Source organism: Leuciscus leuciscus (genome assembly GCF_965113295.1).
Source record: "Leuciscus leuciscus genome assembly, chromosome: 24".
Lineage (NCBI taxonomy): Eukaryota > Metazoa > Chordata > Actinopteri > Cypriniformes > Leuciscidae > Leuciscus > Leuciscus leuciscus.
Genome location: NC_138723.1, coordinates 31162053 through 31185112, shown reverse-complemented (window position 1 = coordinate 31185112; position 23060 = coordinate 31162053). Strand labels below are relative to the sequence as shown.

The following is a 23060-nucleotide window of genomic DNA, read 5'->3' as shown; positions in this document are numbered from 1 at the left end:
TTACCTAAGAATTTTAAATAATTTCAATGTTAACAATTTCTATAATTTAAATTTCAACACTTCCACAATTATTAAATAAATACAGTTTAAAGCTGTACTTTTTCTATTCAAGTAAATTAAATAATTTGGTTTGTAATTCTCTCCGTATCTCTCCTCGTATGTCGATTGCACCCCTAAAGTTCTTTATGCGCTACATTTTTCACATTATAATCCGATGTGCTCCCTGGGAAAAAGGTAAGCGTCAGTCTCATCTCTCAGTCCTTGCGTGTACACGAGCGAGAGCGCGGGGTGATGGAGGGCAGGTGAGCATCTTCTGAACTGAAGCATCACTGATGTTAATCTCCTGAGGCCAGCGACATTGATTGCTACAAAGCAGGCTAAGTTAATTATATGTCGCTACAGCGATGTAATGCACACCACAGACTTGAGTGATGACGTGAGGCGCTAATCGAGACACTCCCTTCACCGTGATCCAACAGATCGATGAAGAAGAGCCCAGAGCCCGTGATGATGAGGATGAAGATGATGATTATGATGACTGCACATCAATAATGCATCATGTCAAACAGAGGAGAAGACAGATCAGACATAATGTATGACAGGCAGGAAAATTATTTCATCATCATTTCTCGAGTAATAAGAGCGTGGCGTTCAGGACGTCGTCGCTGAGCTGAACGATTTCGCTTAACTAGCCAATCATTTTGTTATGTTTAAGTGACGATTGAGAATCAGTATGATAGCTGATAAAATTGATTCATTTAACTTATATTATATTTAAAATCTCTTTTTAAATATGATTTAATAATTTATTTGAAATTTAGTTTTTACATATAATTTTATAAGTTATATTTAAAATCAAGTTTTACATGAATATAATGTTCATTATTATATGAATTTTTTTTATACAATTAAATATATCACTTTATAATTTATATTTAATAATTATGAATGACTTAATAACGATTTTATAATTTTTTATATTTCATAATGTTATAATTTATATTTGATTATTTATTATTATTATTACATAATACTTACATTATTACATTAACACTGCTTCATCCAGATTATTTTAATATTATAATTTTTACATATATTATAATGTACAGTAGAATTTTTTTCTTTTTAACCCTTTTAAATCTTTGTTTGAAAACAAAAATTGTATTGTAAATATTATTATAAATAATAAAATATCATTATTTATTATACGCCTCAAAACAATGCAATGATTTATTTTTGAAAAATGCAGATTTAATTAGTTAGGTACTTTTACACATTGATATTATTTCTCTTCTCTGTAGTTTTATATCGTAAATATTATATATAATAAAAGTTTGATAAATTATTATTTATTGTTGTCCTAATCATAACAATGCCATGATTAAAAACTGTTTTTATTTTTTAAAAGACTGTTTAATCAGTAGGTAATGCATCTGTAATCTTCACAGTGATTATTCCTCAGCTCTGCATGATGAGGGCTGAAGCTCCAGCATCACTCAGCTTTAATTATTGATGCTCATAACGGCTCATAAACAAGGTCAATTGTGCTTGGGTCAGTGAGCAGGGTTGGGTTGGTAGAGGTGCCGTTCCCACGGGCTCGACCCGCAAATCAAACATGTCTCTCGTATCATGTGATCATTTCCAGGGAAGGCTTTGATGTCTCGCCCTCTTTTGTGTCACACATGAACATCTGAAATGAGAATTTGCGAGTAGTTGAATGAATGCTAGATGACGGCCTTGGGAATAATTCAGTTGCAGATGAACGATGCGTTTCCAATAAAGCCATTCTGCATTGTAGCTTCCAATATAATGCATTTTTGATGTAAATATAATGCCAAGTTAGAGTCTTTGTTGGCTTTGGAGGACAGAAAAAATGTGTTAGAAATGTGAGCAGGCGAGCTGACTGTATTCAGCGCATTAAGAATGTAATTTCAGTGCCAGCGCTAGATTCCTAATGCTAATAAGCGGTAAATAACTCTTCCTGTGTTGGAGAGAGAATACAAGCCTGTTTGTGTTCGTTTTCTACTGCATGTAACTGTATTTGATGGACAAAAACTGCTGTATTGTTTCAGATCTGGATTTAGATGTACAGTATATTGAGTTGACTCAACAATGAAAAGTGTGTGTTCAACACCAGAATGGAGCCAGAACTGAATGGGATTTTACTACTAAGCAGTGCTTATCTAACTATTTGACTGTTAGTTTTCATTATAACCAACAGCTTGTATGGCTTAAAGAAAGTCAGATAGATAGTCAGAAGAAAGTAAAGTAATTTTTTTTCAAATAAATGTTATAAATATAATTTATAAAATAAAAATATATTATATGTATACATAAATAATAATAAATACATATATATATTATGTGTGTGTGTGTGTGTGTGTGCGCGTATGTAATGTATAATAAATGTATATATACTTATTACATTTAAATATAAATTTAAATACACAAATAAATATAATTTTTTATATATATATAGAGAGAGATAAATAGATAGATAGATAAAGATATATATCATTTATATTTTTTTGTAAATAAAAATGTAAAATAAAAATCTATTTTTATATAAATTTAAATATACATAAATATAGTTTTTATTTGTATATAATTGTGTGTAGGTTTTTTTATTTTTATTTTATATTATATTTATTGTAATATATTTATTGTAATGTAATTTTTTTCTTTGGAATAAAAGTTATATATTTTTTATAGTGATTTATTATTTTTTCATTCTTTTTATTATTTTACTATTATTTTTACTATTTTTAATAATTCTTTATATTTGTTCTTTTTATAATTATAATGTATTCAGTTTTATGAGCTTGTATATGAATTTGTACTTTTAAAAGTGGATTTGTCACACTGCAGGACCTTTTAACATGAACGTTAACATTTTGCATGTCTAAAAATGTCTAAAATGTCTTAGTTTATCTTTGTTGTGAGGGAGTTAACGGCACATGTGATTGTAAATGTCTGCAGATGAAGCAACAAGCAATTAGTATGTAGGAAAGCAGAGAAGCCACATTTGCATAGAGGATTACTGTGGCTTTATGGCTCAGGCTGCTACCGCTGGCAATGCAACCCAATCAGATCCTGTGCCTGAAACGACCCAATTAGAACCTGTGCCCGAAACGACCCAATCAGATCCTGTGCCCGAAACGACCCAATCAGAACCTGTGCCCGAAACGACCCAATCAGATCCTGTGCCCGAAACGACCCAATCAGATCCTGTGCCCGAAACGACCCAATCAGAACCTGTGCCCGAAACGACCCAATCAGATCCTGTGCCCGAAACGACCCAATCAGATCCTGTGCCCGAAACGACCAAATCAGATCCTGTGCTCGAAACGAGCCAATCAGAACCTGTGCCCAAAAAAGACCCAATCAGATCCTGTGCCCGAAATGACCCAATCAGATCCTGTGCTTGAAATGACCCAATCAGAACCTGTGCCCGAAACGACCCAATCAGATCCTGTGCCCGAAACGACCCAATCAGATCCTGTGCCTGAAACAACCCAATCAGAACCTGTGCCCGAAACGACCCAATCAGATCCTGTGCCCGAAACGACCCAATCAGAACCTGTGCTTGAAATGACCCAATCAGAACCTGTGCCCGAAACGACCCAATCAGATCCTGTGCCCGAAACGACCCAATCAGAACCTGTGCCCGAAAAACGACCCAGTCAGAACGTTGGGCTTGACTCACACCGACACACATCGCTCGGACCGATTCAGCTTACAAGCTCATCCAGAGACAGTGTTTAATGTTTCTGATTCGATTAGACGCTTCACATCTCTGTATCCTCGCCATAAATGATGAAATATAGAAGGCTAAAGGCATAAAGAATGAAGACATGGGTTGTAATGCAGCGTTTCGAGAAGAGGATCCGGGCTGAAGGCAAACGTTGGCTTGTTGAGCGGCCAGCGGCCAGATGAACAATAATCAGAGGAGTTTAGCAAACAGGATTCGGGCTGCCATGACGTTTCCAAAGACTCAAAACAGCTCAATCATCCTGGCAGTCGATCTGCTCAAACACAGATGAGCTCCACACTCGCAGTAAATTACTCCTCTCATGATGATCTCCACACCTCAGCCTCACGGGTTTATGACGTGTGCTGTTCTGTGACGGCACAAATTAAAGCCTGTACGTGAAGTATAAGGAATGATAGAGACGGTACGAGAACGGAGAAATGACGATGCGCGGATGAATGTGGAGGTTGTAGAAGCGAAGAATCAGCTGATCTTTATGACATGATGACAAAATGCAGCTTTATATAGAAAAGTATATTATAAAATAATTATACAGATGTACATTTTAGAGTGGCCTTTTATTGTGGCCAGCCTAAGGCACACCTGTGCAATAATCATGCTGTCTAATCAGCATCTTGATATGCCACACCTGTGAGGTGGATGGATTATCTCGGCAAAGGAGAAGTGCTCACTAACACAGATTTACACAGATTTGTGAACAACATGTGAGAGAAATAGGCCTTTTGTGTACATAGAAAAAGTCTTAGATCTTTGAGTTCGGCTCATGAAAAATGGGGGCAAAAACAAAAGTGTTGCTTTTATAATTTTGTTCAGTGTATAATATATGATTATGATAAATATGAGCTAAAGAGCCATTTATTACTCTGATTTTACCACGATTATGAGGTGTTAGGATGTGTGGTAAAATCACTAAGGTCTAGAGTATGAGCGTTTGTCTCAGTGTCAGTAACTCTTCGTGTGTGTGTAGGTTTGGTGGTTCGGGAGGCCAGTATCGAGATCACCCGTCAGCAAGTGGAGGAACTGTTCGGTCTGGAGGATTTCTGGTGTCAGTGTGTGGCCTGGAGCTCAGCGGGAACCACCAAGAGCCGGAAGGCCCACGTCCGCATCGCCTGTGAGTCCACACACACACACACACACACACACACACACACACACACACACACACACACACACACACACACACACTAACAACACGTGCACAACTCCGACATAAACAGGAACTCATTCTGATGTTTCCTTTCGTTGAATTGTGTGACATTTACATTCTTGTGGTCATTTTCCCTGTTTAGTGTTACTAAACAAAAGCATGCACCTATAATCTCACCAATCACAGCGCTCGGTGTTTATAAACAGCTGCTGATCTCACTCTTTCCAACAATTCATCTGGCATCCCTCATGCAGACTCCACCCTTTTCATAAATAGTTTATATCCACGGGCAGAACCCGAGCTGTCCCGTGTCTATAGTCTCGATACGGGTGCTGTTGCAGACACTGAGACACAGACACACCCGATACAGCGACGCCAGGAGGGTTCTGTTCACTTCAGTCACTCTAACCACTCAGTGAATGTGATTTATTAAAGCAGGGATTCACAAAGTTTTTTGTCAGCTAATATTAGCTCTTTGAGCTAATATTTTATTATAATATTTTAGTATTTTATTTATTATTTTATATTATACATATATTATTTTTTTTAACAATTTTTTTAAGGCAAAGGGGTTTAAAAAACCCTGGATCAGAATTTCCAAGCCTTTCTGTTTGTCACTTTCCAACAGAGAGCCGTGGCAGAACGAGATCAAGCCTTTCTCAGCATAAAGAGATGCTGGGAGCAGATTCTGCTCTACTAACATGGTGCTCATTCTTAGTTTAGATGGAGGAGCTCTTCAGTGTGTGTGTGTGTGTGTGTGAATGAGAGATGCTCTCCGCTGTGTGAAATGACTCAGTCACGCTAGATGAACAGCACAGGTGAGAACACACACCACTAATACATTATCTTATTGTTGTTCTCCGTGTCTGCAGTCGTCCAGCAGTGAACATCTCGACTCGTGTAGTGAGAGCTGTGTCAGTCTATACTCCTCTACTGTCATAATTCATCTACAATCTGCTGATCTGGATTATTCACAAACACTCTTTATTGCTCGTATTTATCTGAAATTATTGCACATGCTTAAAATCATGTGACCGCCACTTTAGACAGTGCAATAACCTGAAATGCAATGCAATAAAACGACAAGTCATAAATCACATCTTTTTTATCCTGACCAGCCATGACATGCAATAAGTGAAATCTCATTTAAAATCACGCTTACATTTTTTTTTTTTTTTTTTACAACTAAAATCCACTTATTATAACATATAATTTTTTTTAGAATGGTAATCTTTGTTAATCAGGTTATCAGGAAGTCACTCACTAGACTAATTAGTTTAAATCAGTCCAATGAATTCAGCAAGACTAATTCAGACCAATAAAGTGAATCTTTTGATTGATTCGTTTAAAAAATTGGTTCATTTGTTTGTGAGTCACACTACACTGTTCATGCTGTTTGTTTATTATTTAGTGCAGTTATGCTTTTAGCAGATTCTTTTATCCAAAGCGACTTACAAAAGAGGAAAAAAAGCAGTTTGTAAAAGAGTCAAAAATATTCGTAAAGCACAATGCCAGGTTTATTAGACAACTAGAACTTCATTAAAGTCGGCATGAAACGGTAGTCGACGTATATCCGAGTGAAACGCTTCTTGATCGAGAACAAATGTGGGCGGGGCTTGATTTTGTCTGTGAGGAATTTATTGGATGGTTGGATGATTGTGGTTTGCTATTGGCTGATCTCATGTGAGTGACAGGTTGCCCCGCCCACATCATCAGAGAAGAGAAGAGATGCTGCAAGAGGAACTTATTCTGATTCAATTTATTCAAGTTATTCTGATAGTTACAGTCAGTCTGATCTCAGGTCAGTGTTACCGCAGCACATTCTGCCTAAATCATTGTAACCTTTGATTCAAATCAAAATGAATCCCTATTCAAGTGTCCTGGATTCTCTCCGCTGACCTCTCTCTCTCTCTCTCTCTCTCTCTCTCTCTCTCTCTCTCTCTCACAAACTCTCTGTCTCTCTCTGTCTCTCTCTCTCTCTCTCACACACTCTCCCTCTCTCTCTCTCTCTCTCTCTCTCTCTCTCTCTCACACAAACTCTCTGTCTCTCTCTGTCTCTCTCTCTCTCTCTCACACTCCCTCTCTCTCTCTCTCTCTCTCTCTCTCTCTCTCTCTCTCTCTCTCTCTCTCTCTCTCTCTCTCTCTCTCTCTCTCTCTCTCTCTCTCTGGAGACTAATGGAAACACCAGTGATCATTTACCCTTTTCAGCATCTTGTATGTGACAGATGTTTTAATCAGGGCCTGAGTAACACTCCAGAGCGATAAATAAGCAGCGTTTTGTTGTTGTGGAACGGTGATCAATGGAAACGCCATAAAGTTCAGGAGCTGTAGAAGGCTCTGCGCTCTCATTGAGGATATTAATTGCAAGTGTGATTTGTGAGCATGTCGCGTCGCCACTTCCACCGTGAGTTATGAGGGGACGAGCTTCGATCTGGACACAGATGCTGTTTAACACGGACTCACACACAGCAGTGATTTACCTCAACACAACACACTCAACTAGACATATGACCAGAGAGAGAGAGAGGATAGCATACTACTGTACTGTACTACTCATACTTGTCCTGCTGGATGCTTTCTTTCACAAGTAGCTCATGCATATGGGATATTTGAATACTGTACATGGTATACTATACAGTATATATTAGGCGTGTAACAATATATCGTGTCACAATATATCGCAATACAATAATGCAACATGTATTGTGGATGGTGATAATATATATTGTGGATAGTTAGGAAGTTTTAGTGTCAGTACTACATTAAACTACTATATATAATGTTGAATATAATGTTGAATAATGCAATGGGGGAATATTTGTGGGTCCTGATGATGCCAAATGTCTGTAAAATGTGGCCTACATTATACGATTTTTTTAAATATATCTAGTCAGTGACAGAGTTCAAGTATATTCATCTAAAATAATTCTGTATTTTCAGCTTCAGAATCATGAATATTGTTATTCTGGTGTCTCTATTGTTCACTAGGGTTCCAGCACCAAGTTCAAGCCTATTCATTTACACACACAATGTAATATCAAATTTAGCATTTTAATCAACAGTACATTTTTTGTTAACCTTTTATCATGTGTCTTGGAGTATCGCAATAATATCGTATCATGAGTTCAGTTTCATGATATGTATCGAATCGTGACATGAGGGTATCGTTACACCTCTAATATATATATATATATATATATATATATATATATATATATGCAGCAATCATAGGCTTGACAGGATTTCTGAACACAGCATCAGTGTCAGTGTGTGTAACGAGGGCTGGTTTGGTGGATTTGAGCACTAGATGCACAGCTTCACTTTAGCAGAGGTGAGACGGGAGAATTCAACTATGTAAATGGCCCTTAATTCACTAGCTTGTGTAATTTAGCACAAGTAGCCAAAGACATGCAATTAATGTAATTGTTTTCATATGCGTCGACGTGTGCGGGCGCAGCTTGGCAGAGGAGGCTCATGGGAGCTGAGCTGTGCCCGCCGGGTTCAGCCGAACACAAGTGTGGTCGAGGTTGAGAGCTGATCTGGCCACGACTCTTTTAGTGTCTGAGAGAAGCCGTCATGATCTCAGCCAACACAAGCTGTGATGTATTCCCCGAAGCCATTCTTCTGTCCGGAGCCAACAGGAGACGTTCTGTTGTGTGTTTCACACATCTCCAGTAAACTCTTCTCGTTTCAGTTTTATACAGTGGCAGGTCTCAAAGTAAACTCCACTTTGTACATTTTTTAAAGGAAATTTTTGTGTTTCATTCTTTTGAAAAAGTACTGTGTTGCTATGGTGATTTGGGTGGTTGCCAGGGTGTTGCTCAGGCGCTTACTAGGTGTTTGTGAGTTACACAATGAGTTTTAATGCATGTTAGGGGTTTGTTTAGATCCCTATGAGCACTAGTAATTGTGATTTATTGACTTAACATATTTAGAATGTTCATTAGGCTATATAAAATATTGCAAGAAAACCTGAGTGATATTTGCCTGTGCAAAACTCACTATTGTGTTGCCAGGGCGTTGCTAAGCAGTTTCTAGGGTGTTTTTTAACTGTTTTATTTTACAGCAGTTGCCACAGTGTTCTGGGTTGTTACTATGAAGTTTCTCTGGTATTGTGGGTGGTTGCTATGGCGTTGCTAAGAAGTTTTAAGCTTTTTTCTGCCTGTTTTGCTGTCCAGCAGTTTCTACAGTGTTCTGGGTGGTTGCTATGAGGTTACTAGGGTATTGTGGGTGGTTGCTATGGCGTTGCTAAGACGTTCAATGCTTTTTTCCAGCCTGTTTTGTTGTCCAGCAGTTGCTAGTGTTCTTAGTTGTTGGTATGGGGTTACTAGGGTATGTGGGTGGTTGCTATGGCGTTGCTAAGAAGTTTAAAGCTTTTTTCCGCCTGTTTTGTTGTTTAACAGTTGCTACAGTACAGTGTTCTGGGTGGTTGCTACGGTACATTGGGTGGTTGCTATGGCGTTGCTAAGAAGTTTAAAGCTTTTTTCCCGCCTGTTTTGTTGTCCAGCAGTTGCTAGGGTGTTCTGGGTGGTTGCTGGGCGGTTTCATAGAGTCTCAAGTGAAAAGAGTCAAGTTTACTAACTGTAGTAATACTGATGATTGACTTAATATATTAAATATAGTTTTAATTCAAGAATGCACTAAACTGATGAAAGTTGACGGTAATGTTTTCTATTATAAATATGTGCTGTTTTTAACTCTCTGGATGAGCAAAAGAGACTTCTGTCTTTCAGAAGCTTTGAGGCCTTTGGTGAGATTCAGCTGAGTGTGAAATGCTTGTAATTTGTTTATTTTTTCTGTTATGCAGCCGAAGTTTCAATTAATGTTTGATGTGAGTTCTTGCACGTATCGAGACAGAAACGCCCGTGTTTCATCTATCGTCTCCAGCCTTGCATTAATTTATAATAAGCAGAAAGGTTGTGTACTGCTACATATCACAAATGGCATTGTAATGCATTTTGCCCATTAGAGGCGGTAATAAATTCAGCGTGTGTGTTTGCTCATTTCCACCATGTCCAGCTCTACCGTACATTATTCACCACTTTTGGCCCTGGAACGGCACGAAATATGGATCGCATTTTGTCAAGAACTTCAAAGTGCTTTAAATCGGGCCGCTCAGTTCAACCGCTATTGAAGGAGTAGTTCACTTCAGAATTTAAATTTCCTGATCATTTACTCACACACACGTCATCCAAGATGTTCATGTCTTTCTTTCTTCAGTGGAAAAGAAATTAAGGATTTTGAGGAAAACATTCCAGGATTTTTCTCCATATAGTGTCTTCAATGGGGTCCAACGGGTCGAAGGTCCAGATGTGAGTTTCAGTGCAGCTTCAAAGTCTCGACATGATCCAGCCGAGGAATAAGAGTCTCATCTAGACAAACCATCGGATAACAAACTAAACTTTTATATACTTTTTAACCATGAATGGTCATCTTGCAGAACTCTGTGATGCGCCACACATTACATAATCACGCTGGAAAGGTCATGCGTGACGTAGGCAGAAGTACCAGGCGGAAAGAAGGCGAAAAACTCCCATATAATTTTCTCCTCCAACTTCAAAATCGTCCGACATCGTTGTTTTCCCTTCTTTTTTTGTAAAGGGCATTTGACTTAGTCTTTGCACTCGCTTTGTAAATATTGGATGTTACTTTCTTCTACGTCACGCGTGACCTTTCTTTCCAACGTGATTACGTAATGTGTGTCGCATCACAGCTAGTGCAAGATGACCATTTGTGGTTAAAAAGTATATAAATGTGTATTTTTGTTATAAAATGTCAGCTGGTTTGTCTAGATAAGACTCTTATTCCTCGGCTGGATCGTGTCGAGACTTTGAAGCTGCACTGAAACTCACATCTGGACCTTCAACCCGTTGGACCCCATTGAAGTCACTATATGGAGAAAAACCTGGAATGTTTTCCTCAAAAACCTTCATTTCTTTCCGACTGAAGAAAGAAAGACGTGAACATCTTGGATGACGTGGAGGAGAGTAAATTATCAGGAAATTTTTATTCTGAAGTGAACTACTCCTTTAAAGGTGCCATGTGGATTGTTTGGCAAAAAAAATCAAGCCATACTCCACATTCCATACCAGATGGGGGCAGTATACCTCCATAAAGTGAATTGGTCTACTCTAGAGTAACAGACGAGGAACGGCATAGTCTCTATGCTCCGCCCCTACCTTCACAACAACCCTAGAGCCATAGCCGAAGCCTAATAGTGGACGTTTTGCCTCCAGAGGAACGTTGGGTGATGTCAAGTGATTTTGAAACATGACATCTTCAAGCTACTCCCCTTCACCTTTACCAGTGAATATGTTCATATTTGTTTTGTTCATATTACATTTTGAGTTGTATATACACATTGTTTGAATTAAATTAATTTGACAGACAGCATTCTGTCAACATCATTGGTCAACATCAGACAGCGCACGTGAACCGATCATCTCTACTATAGTAAAAAAAACACGAACACTGTTGAAAGATACAGTAGGCTACAAATGACCTGTTCGCGCCACAAATTGTTCTCCGTCCTTAGCGACCGAGTCATTGAATGTGAAACAGCCGGCTGCTGTCGTCAGCGAGCAGCAATATTCAGACAACGAGGGCGCGCGCGCCGCATTGATACCTCCGTTTCAGTTTCTCGAACCCGCGCAGTGCGGCGGTCAGAACACGGAGACCATTCTGCCCCTAGCTATGCGTGCGAAAGCATGGGAAGCGATCCCGGGCGTGTCAGAATGGGTGCTGAACGTTGTAAAACAGGGCTATGCGCTGCAGTTCGCTTGCCGTCCCGCGCGCTTTCGAGCCCGGACTGTGACGAGCGGTCCTTTTCTTATCTGATTTGATTTGTGCTTCAGAGCGCGTTTTTTTCCCTGCAGCGGGTGGTGGTGGTGGTAGGGGTCTCTTGCCAAGGGCTTCAGCCATCCTTCCGCTCTCTTCCCTGAATTGAAATGAAGTAGTGGGCTGTACTTTCCACACGATTGACATCAGGTTCAAGTACGCCCACAAGCCGTGCGAGTTATTCGTGTATTGCAGGTTGGCTGGTGGTTATGTTGCCCGCATACCGCCTCCCATGGCCAAAACTGGTATTACGACACCTGTCGGGCCGTGGCTAGTAATGCTAATGCTAATTAAGGTTGATATCTCTGCAGCACTATAACTTGACATTTTTTTAATGACATCATCGCCCTTATTTCTTCTCATTCTTTTGATGCGTGTAGCTCATTTTTGGGATATTTTTACCTCAATTTTTACACATGGCACCTTTAATGTGACAAACCCAGTGCGCTACACACCAGAACAAGCATTGAGGAGAAGCCTGATTCAAACTCAGAAACTATTCGGAGACAGATTGGACGAGAAAACTTTCCTCGGGACGTTTGCCAGGATGTAATGAGTCAGTAACAGGAACATGCGATTAGTGACTGAGAAACACAAGCTGCAGTGCCAGTGAGCTCATTTCAGACCCGAGCATCTTTACTTCTGTGCCTCGCTTTCGTTTAACGAGGTGCTTTCTTTCGTTTCTTCAGTGTGTAATGTTGCTGTTTGAGTCAAGTCACCTTCATTTATACAGCACTTTAACAATACAGACTGTTTTCAAAGCTGCTTTACCGTGATAATAGGAGATTAGTAACAGAGATTGTTTAGGCTTTACAGCAGATCTAGAATAAAGTATTTGTCCAGATAAAGTTAGTTTTGATCGATTCACTTCCGTCGCAACGATCATTAGTTATTAACTTAGGGGCCGCTAACACAACTGAAATGTGTTCTGGATGTTCATTTGCACGTGTTTGGGGCTCGAGAACGCAAACTTTGAAATAGGTTAAAATGTGCAAGTTTTGATTTTTCTTTTAAAACTTTATCATCTCTGTGTAAACTTAAAAAAATGTGAATCTGTGAAAACATGAGCATGAAAGCATGAGAAAGCTCCAGTTCTTCTCTATATCAGTGTCAGTGTTCCTGAACTCCCTGAAACGCCTCCATTGTAGTCTTGAGTTTCCGGGAACGAACACGTCACAATATTCCTCCGCGGGGCCTGGTTGAGTGAGTTAGTAGCGTGTTGAAACTAGCGGTCATGGGAAATTTATTGAAATTTTATTGAAATATTTCTGGTACAGGATATACAATCCTCTATTCCAGACTCTAAAAACACAAACAAATATATATATACACATATAAAATTCACATTTTAACATTTATAAAAACCCATCAAATTTCATAATTGAAGATTTTCTAACAATCATAACTAGATTACATTCATAATTTACATTAGTTAATAACAAGCTTTATAGTTATACATAACATCTTTTGACTGGCAAAATGCGTCCAGCCTATTCTTAAAGGAATTAATAGAAGTGGAACACACAACTTCTTCTGGAAGCTCATTCCATAAGTTTACCGCACGCAGTGTAAAAAAATTCTTTCTCTTTTCAGACAGACATGTTCTAGGGTAGAGTTTTAAAGAATTCCCTCGTGTCTCGTACCTATTATTCCAGAACTGAAGAATAGGTTCAACTGTTACATCGTATAATCCCTGTACAAGTTTATATACCTGAATCATATCTCCTCTGTATCTCCTAAATTTGAGTGTTGGTAAACTTAATTTCCTCAATCTATCTTCATACGACATATTTTTCATTCCTGGAATTAATTTAGTTGCTCTTCTCTGGACTCTTTCAATTTTTTCTACATATTTTAATTTATATGGACACCAGACTGAGCTTGCATATTCAAGATGTGATCTTACCAGGGATTTATACAATGGTAAAAATATATCCTTACCTAAATTTTGAAAAGTTCTTCTTATTATTGCAATCATAGATGTTGCTATGAAGGGGCGGGACTTTCCCAAACACACTCAAAGCGCTCGACCAATCACAACACACTGCTCCAGCCGACCAATCAGAGCACAGTGTGCTTTTCAGAAGGAGGGGCTTCATAGAGACAGGAAGTAAACCTGTTCTAGTAGAGCCTGAAACAAGAAGGCCTCTTTGATTCATCAAGATAACACTGAGAGCGACTGCAGTGTTCACTACCAAAGAAGGCAGAAATCCAGTCTCTGAACTGGCGTGAGTGACGGACTGGTTTACGGTCCGTCGTCTCAAGCTCACGTGTGTCAGAACACAACACATTAATTGTGCCACGATTGTGTGTGTGTCGACCGGGCCTCGAGGGAAGGCCTGTAATGGAATGAAAACGCTGGTAATTGGACTGAGTTGTTTAGACTGCCAATCCCAGCGCCGAGCGGAGACTGACTCACGCTTTAAACCTCCAGTTATTACTGTAATGGCCCCCGATGCGCTCGCTGACGACACACACACACACACACACACACACACACACACACACACACACACACACGTGGACATGCAGCGCTCATGTCCGTGTGATAAAGCTGTTTCGGACACTTTTCTCTGGTGTGGAAACAGCATTGGGTGATATAACTAAAACAGATCTTTATTTTCTGGCCTTCTGATGATATTCTGTGTTGTTTTTTTTGTCATTTTATCCAAACAACCACTGTAGTTTTAAAAAGTCGAATCAAAATGTTTAATGCAAGTAGAACATGGTAAAATCTACTCTATATAAATCTACTCTACGTTATATATATGTAATAAAACACTTTTTCCCATCATTTCATCCAAACAACTAATGTTGCTTCAAAAAATAGATTGTAGATGCAAGTAATTAATCTTAGACTTATTTATTTGTTCAGTGTAGAATAGTATATATTCTGACTCAAATATAAGTTATTAAATATACGCTTCCTTCAGCCTGTTCAGTTCCATATGATTTTTGAGTCGCTAACGAATGTTTGAGTACGATTCATTAAAACGGGCTGTTCAAAAGAACCGATCCACATAAATGAATGCGTTCAGAACTCATGGTGCGTTCACACCGGACGCGAATAGCGCGTCAGGCGCGAGTGATTTCAATGTTAAGTCAGTGCAAAGACGCGTTACGCGCGTAAAAAATTCCTGCGGCGCGAATGAGGCGTAGAGCGCGGCGCGGTAGACGCGAATACGCCTCATTCGCGTGTCAAGTTCGCGCGAATGGCGCGAATTGAGCGTCTGGCGCGTTACGCGCGAATGTTTTATGTAGTGCTTTTTGTGCATTCTCGCGTTTGACGCGAATTCGCGTCTGCCGCCCGAGTTGAAAAATCGGAACTTCTGCGTCAGTTCGCGCCGCGTTAACCAATCAGGAGCCTGCTTGCTGCTGTCACGTGGTGAAGTGACATTTTATAATGTTATTTTATGTTTGGCCTCAATAAATTATTTTGTAATATGACTAAAATGCTTGGTGTGCAAAGCAAATCTTTCACATAAAAACTCGATTTCAATATATGAGAGATACTCATTTTGTATTGAATGCTATTTAACGTTATTCCATATCTATTCTAGATTATATGAAACATTATTATTCTAATGTAAAGACAACAAACACAATTTAGTGTATAAAAACTAAAATAAAATCACAGGACAGGTTTCACTTTTGGAGGCTGGCTCCATTTATTATCAAAACAAAAATAAATGACAGATTAGGTGGGTGCGGGCGAGGGTGAACCTTGCGCCGGGCTGTAGAGCGCGGGCTCGACAGGCATAGACCACTCGAGGCCGAGGCTTTATACGGCCTACGCTGTCCTCGTCAGCGTCCTCACCGTTAGGTCCACCAAACCTAGCTCCTGGAGCAAATTGTGAAACTCCTGAAACCCTCCAGAGGGTCTGGTGGACCCGAGTACAGCGACGATGTCCCCTACGCAGCTGTTTCTGCTCTCCAGAGCATATACGAGCGGTGACTCTCTCGATTAATGCTAATGCTAATGCTCGATAAACACCTAAAAAAGATGGCCGCCAACTTTCGAAAAGTTTCGAAACTTTCGCCTCCGGATTTCGCCTCTGATGCGCGTAAATTTCGCTTCAAACTTTTGTTTTTACGCGCGTCAATTTCACTCTTGACACGCGAATTAACACAAAGTGGTCAATTCGCGTCCGGTGTGAACACTCTAAAAACTAATTCAGAGGACCTTTAGTCATTACTTAAATATATATATTGTTGTGAAATAAAAAATCAAGTTCTGAGATGCTGTTAGACTTTTTACTTGTAATTGTTATTTTATTGAGCTGGGATGACACACAAATTATGCCTATTGATTCAATATACTATCATGACTTGTCAGAGTTGAACATTTTCAGTTAATCAAAAATTAATTTAATTTTAAGTTCTGTTAATGTAAAAAACAATTTGATGACGTGTAAACGGTCCACAGTTTCCTTGCGCATGTTTAAGGCCAGAGGAGTGTGGCCACAGCTGAAACTCGCTGAAGCGTAATGTGGTGAATGGTAAGTAATTTTATGCTTACACATATTCGCATTCGCTCAGGATTCTGTTGGTGATAGCCTACTGTAACCGAATACCGAAATCTGGAAGTCCTTACTCTGAAATTTGAGCAGTGTTGATAGTATACGTTAGTCTGTGTGCCGAGGTTAAGTTAGCTAGTAGCTGACTTCCTGCTCAGCTCAGCTACCGTTCGGACGCTCTTGCTTACTGCTCCGCGCTTTGCTCTATCGCTTTTATATTTTATCTTCTATATTTTTATATTTTAGCTCCTTTTATCACCTAATTTTAACTTCAGCAAATCAGCACAGTGCTCAAACGACAAAGTTTGGATTACCACAAAAACGCAGAATTCTTCTACCCGACCAGCTTACATTCCGGGGAAAGGAAAACACAACTGCCTACAAGGATAAGAGAGAAAATGCCTCTTCTGGAATCTACTTGCTGCACTAACTGCCACAGACTTTTACAAAGGATTGCAGTTCTTGAAACAAAGTTATTTACGGGACCACCAAACCAGACGGAACACACAATAGAGCTTCGTCATGGACACCCTCAGCATATAGCCGGTGAGTCCCATGAAACTAGTGCTCCTCGACAGGTAGAGAAACAAGCCGATCGACTTACAAATCGATGGCACAAACAGGGAGCGAGACCCAAAGGCACTCGAGACATCAGATTGTCACGAGCCCCACATATTGCCGCAGTAGCATCCTCTACCCCAGATACAGCTCTGACAAGGATGGCAAACACTGGTCTCCCACCAACACCTATACATCTTGAGAACAGATTTGAAGTACTAATGAATGTAAATGAGGAATCCCCAAACGTGATGAATGTGATCGAACACAGACTGTATCAGCCAGTAGCTAACACTGATGCTAACTGGCGCTCAAGGTCGAGCAGACAGCGGCACTCAGCTCAGAGCACAGCCGAGCCCAGGACTCTGATAGTGGGGGACTCCATAATCAGAAACATTAGCAGCAGGGATACAACTACATGCTGCCTTCCAAAAGCAACAACTTCTGATATAAACAGGGAACTTCAGAACATTCTGATGAAACATAAGACTGCAAATCGACTCATAATTCATGTGGGGAAGAATGATATTCATAAAGAGCAGTCAGAACTCCTTAAGAAGGATTTCAATGAACTTTTTGAAACACTTAAAAGACTGAAAGTTCAAACATTCATCAGTGGACCACTCCCAGCAAGAGGAACAAACAGGTTTTCTCGGCTGCTTGGGATTAATACATGGCTGCAAAAAACCTGCAATATAAAAGGAGTAAACTTCATTGACAACTTCAATCTTTTCTGGAGTCAGAGACAACTATTTCATCGGGATGGCCATCACCCAAACAAACTTGGTTCAAGAGTGTTAAAGGACAATATCGACTTCTCCCTCAATCATCCTTCTGCAGTGTGTGTCAATCTGAACGACACACACACACCTGGAAACAGTATGAATGAACACGGGACTTCACTTCAGCAACAAGATGGACATGCGGTTGACATATCACACAAGGACAATGATAACACCACTGAGCCACAACAACCTCTGCTCACGGACACAATCTCAGCTGAGCCATGCCCACAGAGCTCACCACAGACAGACACATTAGAACTGCTCCAAGATTCAGCACCCAAGGACGACTTCCTGGAAAACAGCCAGGGAAGCCAGGACAGCATATCACAGCCTCCTATAACACCTGAGCAACAGCCCCTTTCACCAGATACTTTCTCACTCTCGCCAGCGACTCCACTCCTGTGCTTCTCACAGAAAATGGAAGAATTAGTGCATGCTGGAAACAGACTATCCCACTCTTTTGCTGCAAGCCCCCAGATACCAACCAAAAATCGTCAGGCACCTCAAACACCGAAGCCTGCGCGCCGAGCTCGCCCGCCCCCTCCTCCTGTGAGAGCTCTTCGGCCTCTTCGGCCAAAACGCCAGGGCCCACACCCTCCTCCATCTGCTCGAGGTGAACCAAAAACAACTGATACCAGCTCTCAGTGATGTGTTTTGGGTTCCTGTTATGATAACAGTAACTTTCTCAAATGTTTACAGAACAAGCGGGAACCCAGTGTGCCTGTATCTTTCTCTATTGCTGTTCTATTACAAGATAGAAAGTCTAAGGCCTTCAATAGCCGTACAGCAAACCCAACTAATCTGGTGCCTATTACATGTCAAACTAAGATTGCTGTGGGGACAAAAAGTAAGACTGTTAAGTTAGCACTTTTAAACATTCGCTCACTTAAAAATAAATCACTTCTAGTCAACGACTTAATAACCACAAACAACCTGGACTTTATGTTTCTAAATGAAACCTGGCTAGAATACAGCTGCAGTGCAACAATCCTCAATGAAACATCCCCTCCTAACTTTACTTTCATGAGTGTCTGCAGAGCTGTTAAGAGAGGTGGGGGTCTAGCTGCTCTTTTTAAAGATATCTATCAATGTAAGCAAATATCATTTGGGAATTACCCGTCTTTCGAATATCTGGGTACTGTGTTAAAAGGTGCTCCTCGCATTTTACTTATCATTATTTACAGGCCTCCAAAATATTCTCCAGCCTTTGCTGAGGACTTTACAGAACTGTTATCAACAATTACCTCAGAGTTTGACTGTTTTGCCATTGCTGGAGATTTTAACATTCACATAGATAATGCAGAAAACAATATGGCAAAAGAAATCAAAACTGTTTTAAAAACTTTTGATCTGACTCAGCATGTACATGGACCCACACACAATCATGGACACACTCTAGATTTACTTATCAGTAAGGGTCTAAACATTTCATCGATTGTTATTAAGGATGTAGCACTGTCTGATCATTTCTGTATTTTCTTTGATATATTGATCTCTCCTGCCACTGAAGCTAAATCTGTGTCTGTCAAGAAGAGATGCTTAAATGAGAACACTAGTGTACTATTTATGAAGGCTATATCCTTAACACCAAGCATATCTGCTGACTCTGTTGATTTTCTCCTTGATTCTTTTAACTCAAAAGTTAAAAATATAATTGATGATATTGCTCCTGTTAAAGTCAGGAAGAAGAGTGGCAGACAAAAAGCACCTTGGAGAAACTCAACAGCAGTGCAACATATGAAAAGACAATGCAGAAAAGCAGAGCGCATGTGGCGGAAGACAAAACTTGTAGTCCATTATAACATCTACAAAGACAGCCTGCATGCTTTCAATATGGAACTAGGCAAAGCTAGACAGACTTTCTTCTCAAATATTATAAACAGCAATTTAAACAACACACGCACTCTTTTTGCTACTGTAGAGAGACTGACAAACCCCCCAAGCCAGATTCCTAGTGAAATGCTCTCAAACAGCAAGTGCAGTGAGTTTGCTTCTTTCTTCTCTGAGAAAATCAATAATATCAGAAAGGTGATCAGCACATCCTTGAGTTGCACTGAGGTCAGACAGATCAGACCACCTGAGAAAGTAGTTACTATGTCTGACTTCAAAGAAATTGATGGCAAAATTTTGGAAGAAACCGTACAACACCTTAAAACATCAACATGCGCCCTTGACACACTTCCCACATCTTTCTTCAAAATTGTGCTAAACAGTTTAGAAGCAGATCTTCTAGAAGTGGTAAATGCCTCACTTCTCTCTGGGAGTTTTCCAAACTCCCTGAAAACTGCAGTTGTCAAGCCCCTCCTGAAAAAGAGCAATCTGGATAAGACCATATTAAGCAACTATAGACCGATCTCAAATCTTCCTTTCATAGGCAAGATCATTGAAAAAGTTGTCTTCAATCAGCTGAACAAATTCTTAAGCTCGAATGGATACTTTGATAATTTTCAATCTGGTTTCCGACCGCATCACAGCACAGAGACAGCGCTCATAAAGATAATAAACGATATTCGCTTAAATACTGATTCAGGCAAATTATCAGTGCTGGTACTACTCGACCTCAGTGCTGCATTTGACACTGTCGATCACAACATACTTCTTGACAGGCTGGAAAACTGGGTGGGGCTTTCTGGGATAGTCCTAAAATGGTTCAGGTCATACTTAGATGGGAGAGGTTATTATGTGAGTATAGGAGACCATAAGTCTGAGTGGACATCCATGACATGCGGAGTCCCTCAAGGCTCAATTCTTGCGCCACTCCTGTTCAACCTGTATATGCTCCCAATGAGCCAAATAATGAGAAATAACCAAATTGCTTACCACAGCTATGCAGACGACACACAGCTGTACTTAGCCCTATCGCCTAACGATTACAGCCCCATTGACTCCTTGTGCCGATGCATTGACGAAGTCAACAGTTGGATGTGTCAAAACTTTCTTCAATTAAACAAAGACAAAACTGAAGTTATTGCGTTTGGAAACAAAGATGAAGTTCTCAAGGTGAACGCATACCTTCACTCTAGGGGTCAAACAACTAAACATCAAGTCAGGAATCTTGGTGTGACACTAGAGTCAGACCTTAGTTTCAGTAGTCATGTCAAAGCAATAACTAAATCAGCATACTATCATCTGAAAAATATTGCAAGAATTAGATGCTTTGTTTCCAGACAAGACTTAGAGAAACTTGTGCATGCTTTCATCACCAGCAGGGTGGATTATTGTAATGGACTCCTCACTGGCCTTCCCAAAAAGACCATAAGACAGTTGCAGCTCATACAGAACGCTGCCGCTAGGATTCTGAGCAGAACCAGAAAATATGAACATATCACACCAGTCCTCAGGTCTTTACACTGGCTCCCAGTTAGATTTAGGATTGATTTTAAAGTATTATTACTGGTATATAAATCATTCAATGGCCTAGGACCTCAATACATTGCAGATATGCTCACTGAATATAAACCCAACAGATCACTCAGATCATTAGGATCATATCAGCTAGAAATACCAAGGGTTCACTCTAAGCATGGTGAGTCTGCTTTTAGCTATTATGCCAGCCACAGCTGGAACCAGCTTCCAGAAGAGATCAGATGTGCTCCTACAGTGGTCACATTCAAATCCAGACTCAAAACACTTCTGTTTAGCTGTGCATTTACTGAATGAGCACTGTGCCGCTGTTCGTCCGACTGTTTGTACTGTACTGTATTTTACACTCTATTTTTCTAAACTGTTTTAATTATTCTTATTTCTTTTAATTATTTTAATTTCTCCTATGTCAGCAGGGCATTTAGCCCGAAACTGTAAATGCCCACTCAGAAGGTGATAATGTGAAAGTGATTAATGTGGGTTTGAAAGTAGAACAGTATTTAAATGACGATATTAAAGTTTTCGTCTGAGAAAGAATGTGAACGCAGTGCTAAAGTGCTAAAGAAAGTGGAAAGAACGTGTGAGTAAATGAGGGAGAAAAGAAAGTTAAAGGAAAGTTGATAGATGGAAGTCGTAAGAAGATTGAAGGTTAAAAGAAAGTTGAAAGATTTAAGTCTTAAGGGAATCCTTTGAAAGAAAGATCTATAATAAATATTCTTTTTTATTTTTTAAAAGTACTGTATTTTATTTTATTTTTCTAAACTGTTTTAATTATTCTTATTTCTTTTCATTATTTTAATTTCTTCTATGTAAAGCACTTTGAATTGCCATTGTGTATGAAATGTGCTATATAAATAAACTTGCCTTGCCTTGCCTTGCCTTGCCTAGCCTGTCACTGATTGAGTATAGCTAACATTATACTATTTGTTCAGATACTTTGCTCAAAACAAGTCGGAGTTATGTAGGGCCCTATGAATTCCGTTTTAGTTTTCCAAATTTCGTTTTTATTGTTTACAATTGTGACAGGCGCCCGCATGTTACTGAGAGAACGAGCAGAGAGAGAGATACACCCTCCTCCGGCCGCGCGCGCGCATTCTCACAGTCTTCAAACTGTCTTGCTCTCCCTCCCTCGCGCATATTAACGTTAATCAAAATTGACATTACCATCAAAATCAATAGAGAATTGACACCATGGTAATAGGTCGGAAGTCCGAAGTTTCACGTTAAGCATTCAGAGATTTTTTTTCTCCGAGTTACCGCTGGGTGTGAATTGTACTAAAATAACGTTGCCTTATCTTCTCTGAAAAGCGTTCGGCACATTCAGCTGACGAACGAAACCTATCCAGTGATGAAATGTTTTCTGTGTTCAAACTTCACAGAGGCAATTTATGAGATCAATGTAGATCGGAGGAGAACAAAAAAGTGTTGGCTGATTTTTATTGACAGATTGTCACACTCTACAGCCAATGATATCGTTAACAGTGTGCGCGCCTGTCCAATGACAGTGTAGAGACCATACATTTCAATTGAATGTTTGATTTGAAGTGATAAGTACACAGGTTGATTTCTAAGAAAATGTATGCTTTACGTTGTATTAGAAAGGACATGGTAATACAGTTCATTTAAATGTTTTGAAAGGGAAATATATTAAAAGATGAATGTTACATGTATGTTTAAAAGAGTAATCAACTTCAAATCAAATCAAAAGGGCTCAACTTAACTCTTGCAGAGATCAACTTAATTATTAAGTTCATGTTACTTAGAAATGTGTTTTATTGTGGCCAAAAAACTCCTTCACCTAACTTAAAACATTATGTTGGATCAACTTAATTACTTGCATTCATGTTGAAAATTATTAAGTTCATGTTACTTAGAAATGCGTTTTATTGTGGCCCAAAAAAAGTAATTCACCATACTCAAAACATCGCTTTGAATTAATGTAATTCTGCCAGTAGTCTTAACATAAAAATTCTAGTGGAAAACGTTAACATATTTTTTTTTGTTGACCCAATGTTTTATTTTTTAGAGTGAACGCAGCATAACAGCGTTTCTGCTGGTTCACTGAGATTAAATTAAAACAC

General features: G+C 39.5%; 1 protein-coding gene across 1 annotated transcript in view; it reads left to right on the top strand.

Annotated features, from left to right (window-relative positions):
* unc5cb (unc-5 netrin receptor Cb) overlaps positions 1–23060 on the top strand; it is a 208799-nt gene that overhangs the window by 101271 nt on the left and 84468 nt on the right. Inside the window, exon 3 of the mRNA XM_082158619.1 lies at positions 4740–4883. Coding sequence (XP_082014745.1) covers positions 4740–4883 — 144 coding nt within the window. The remainder of the gene's footprint in view (positions 1–4739; positions 4884–23060) is intronic.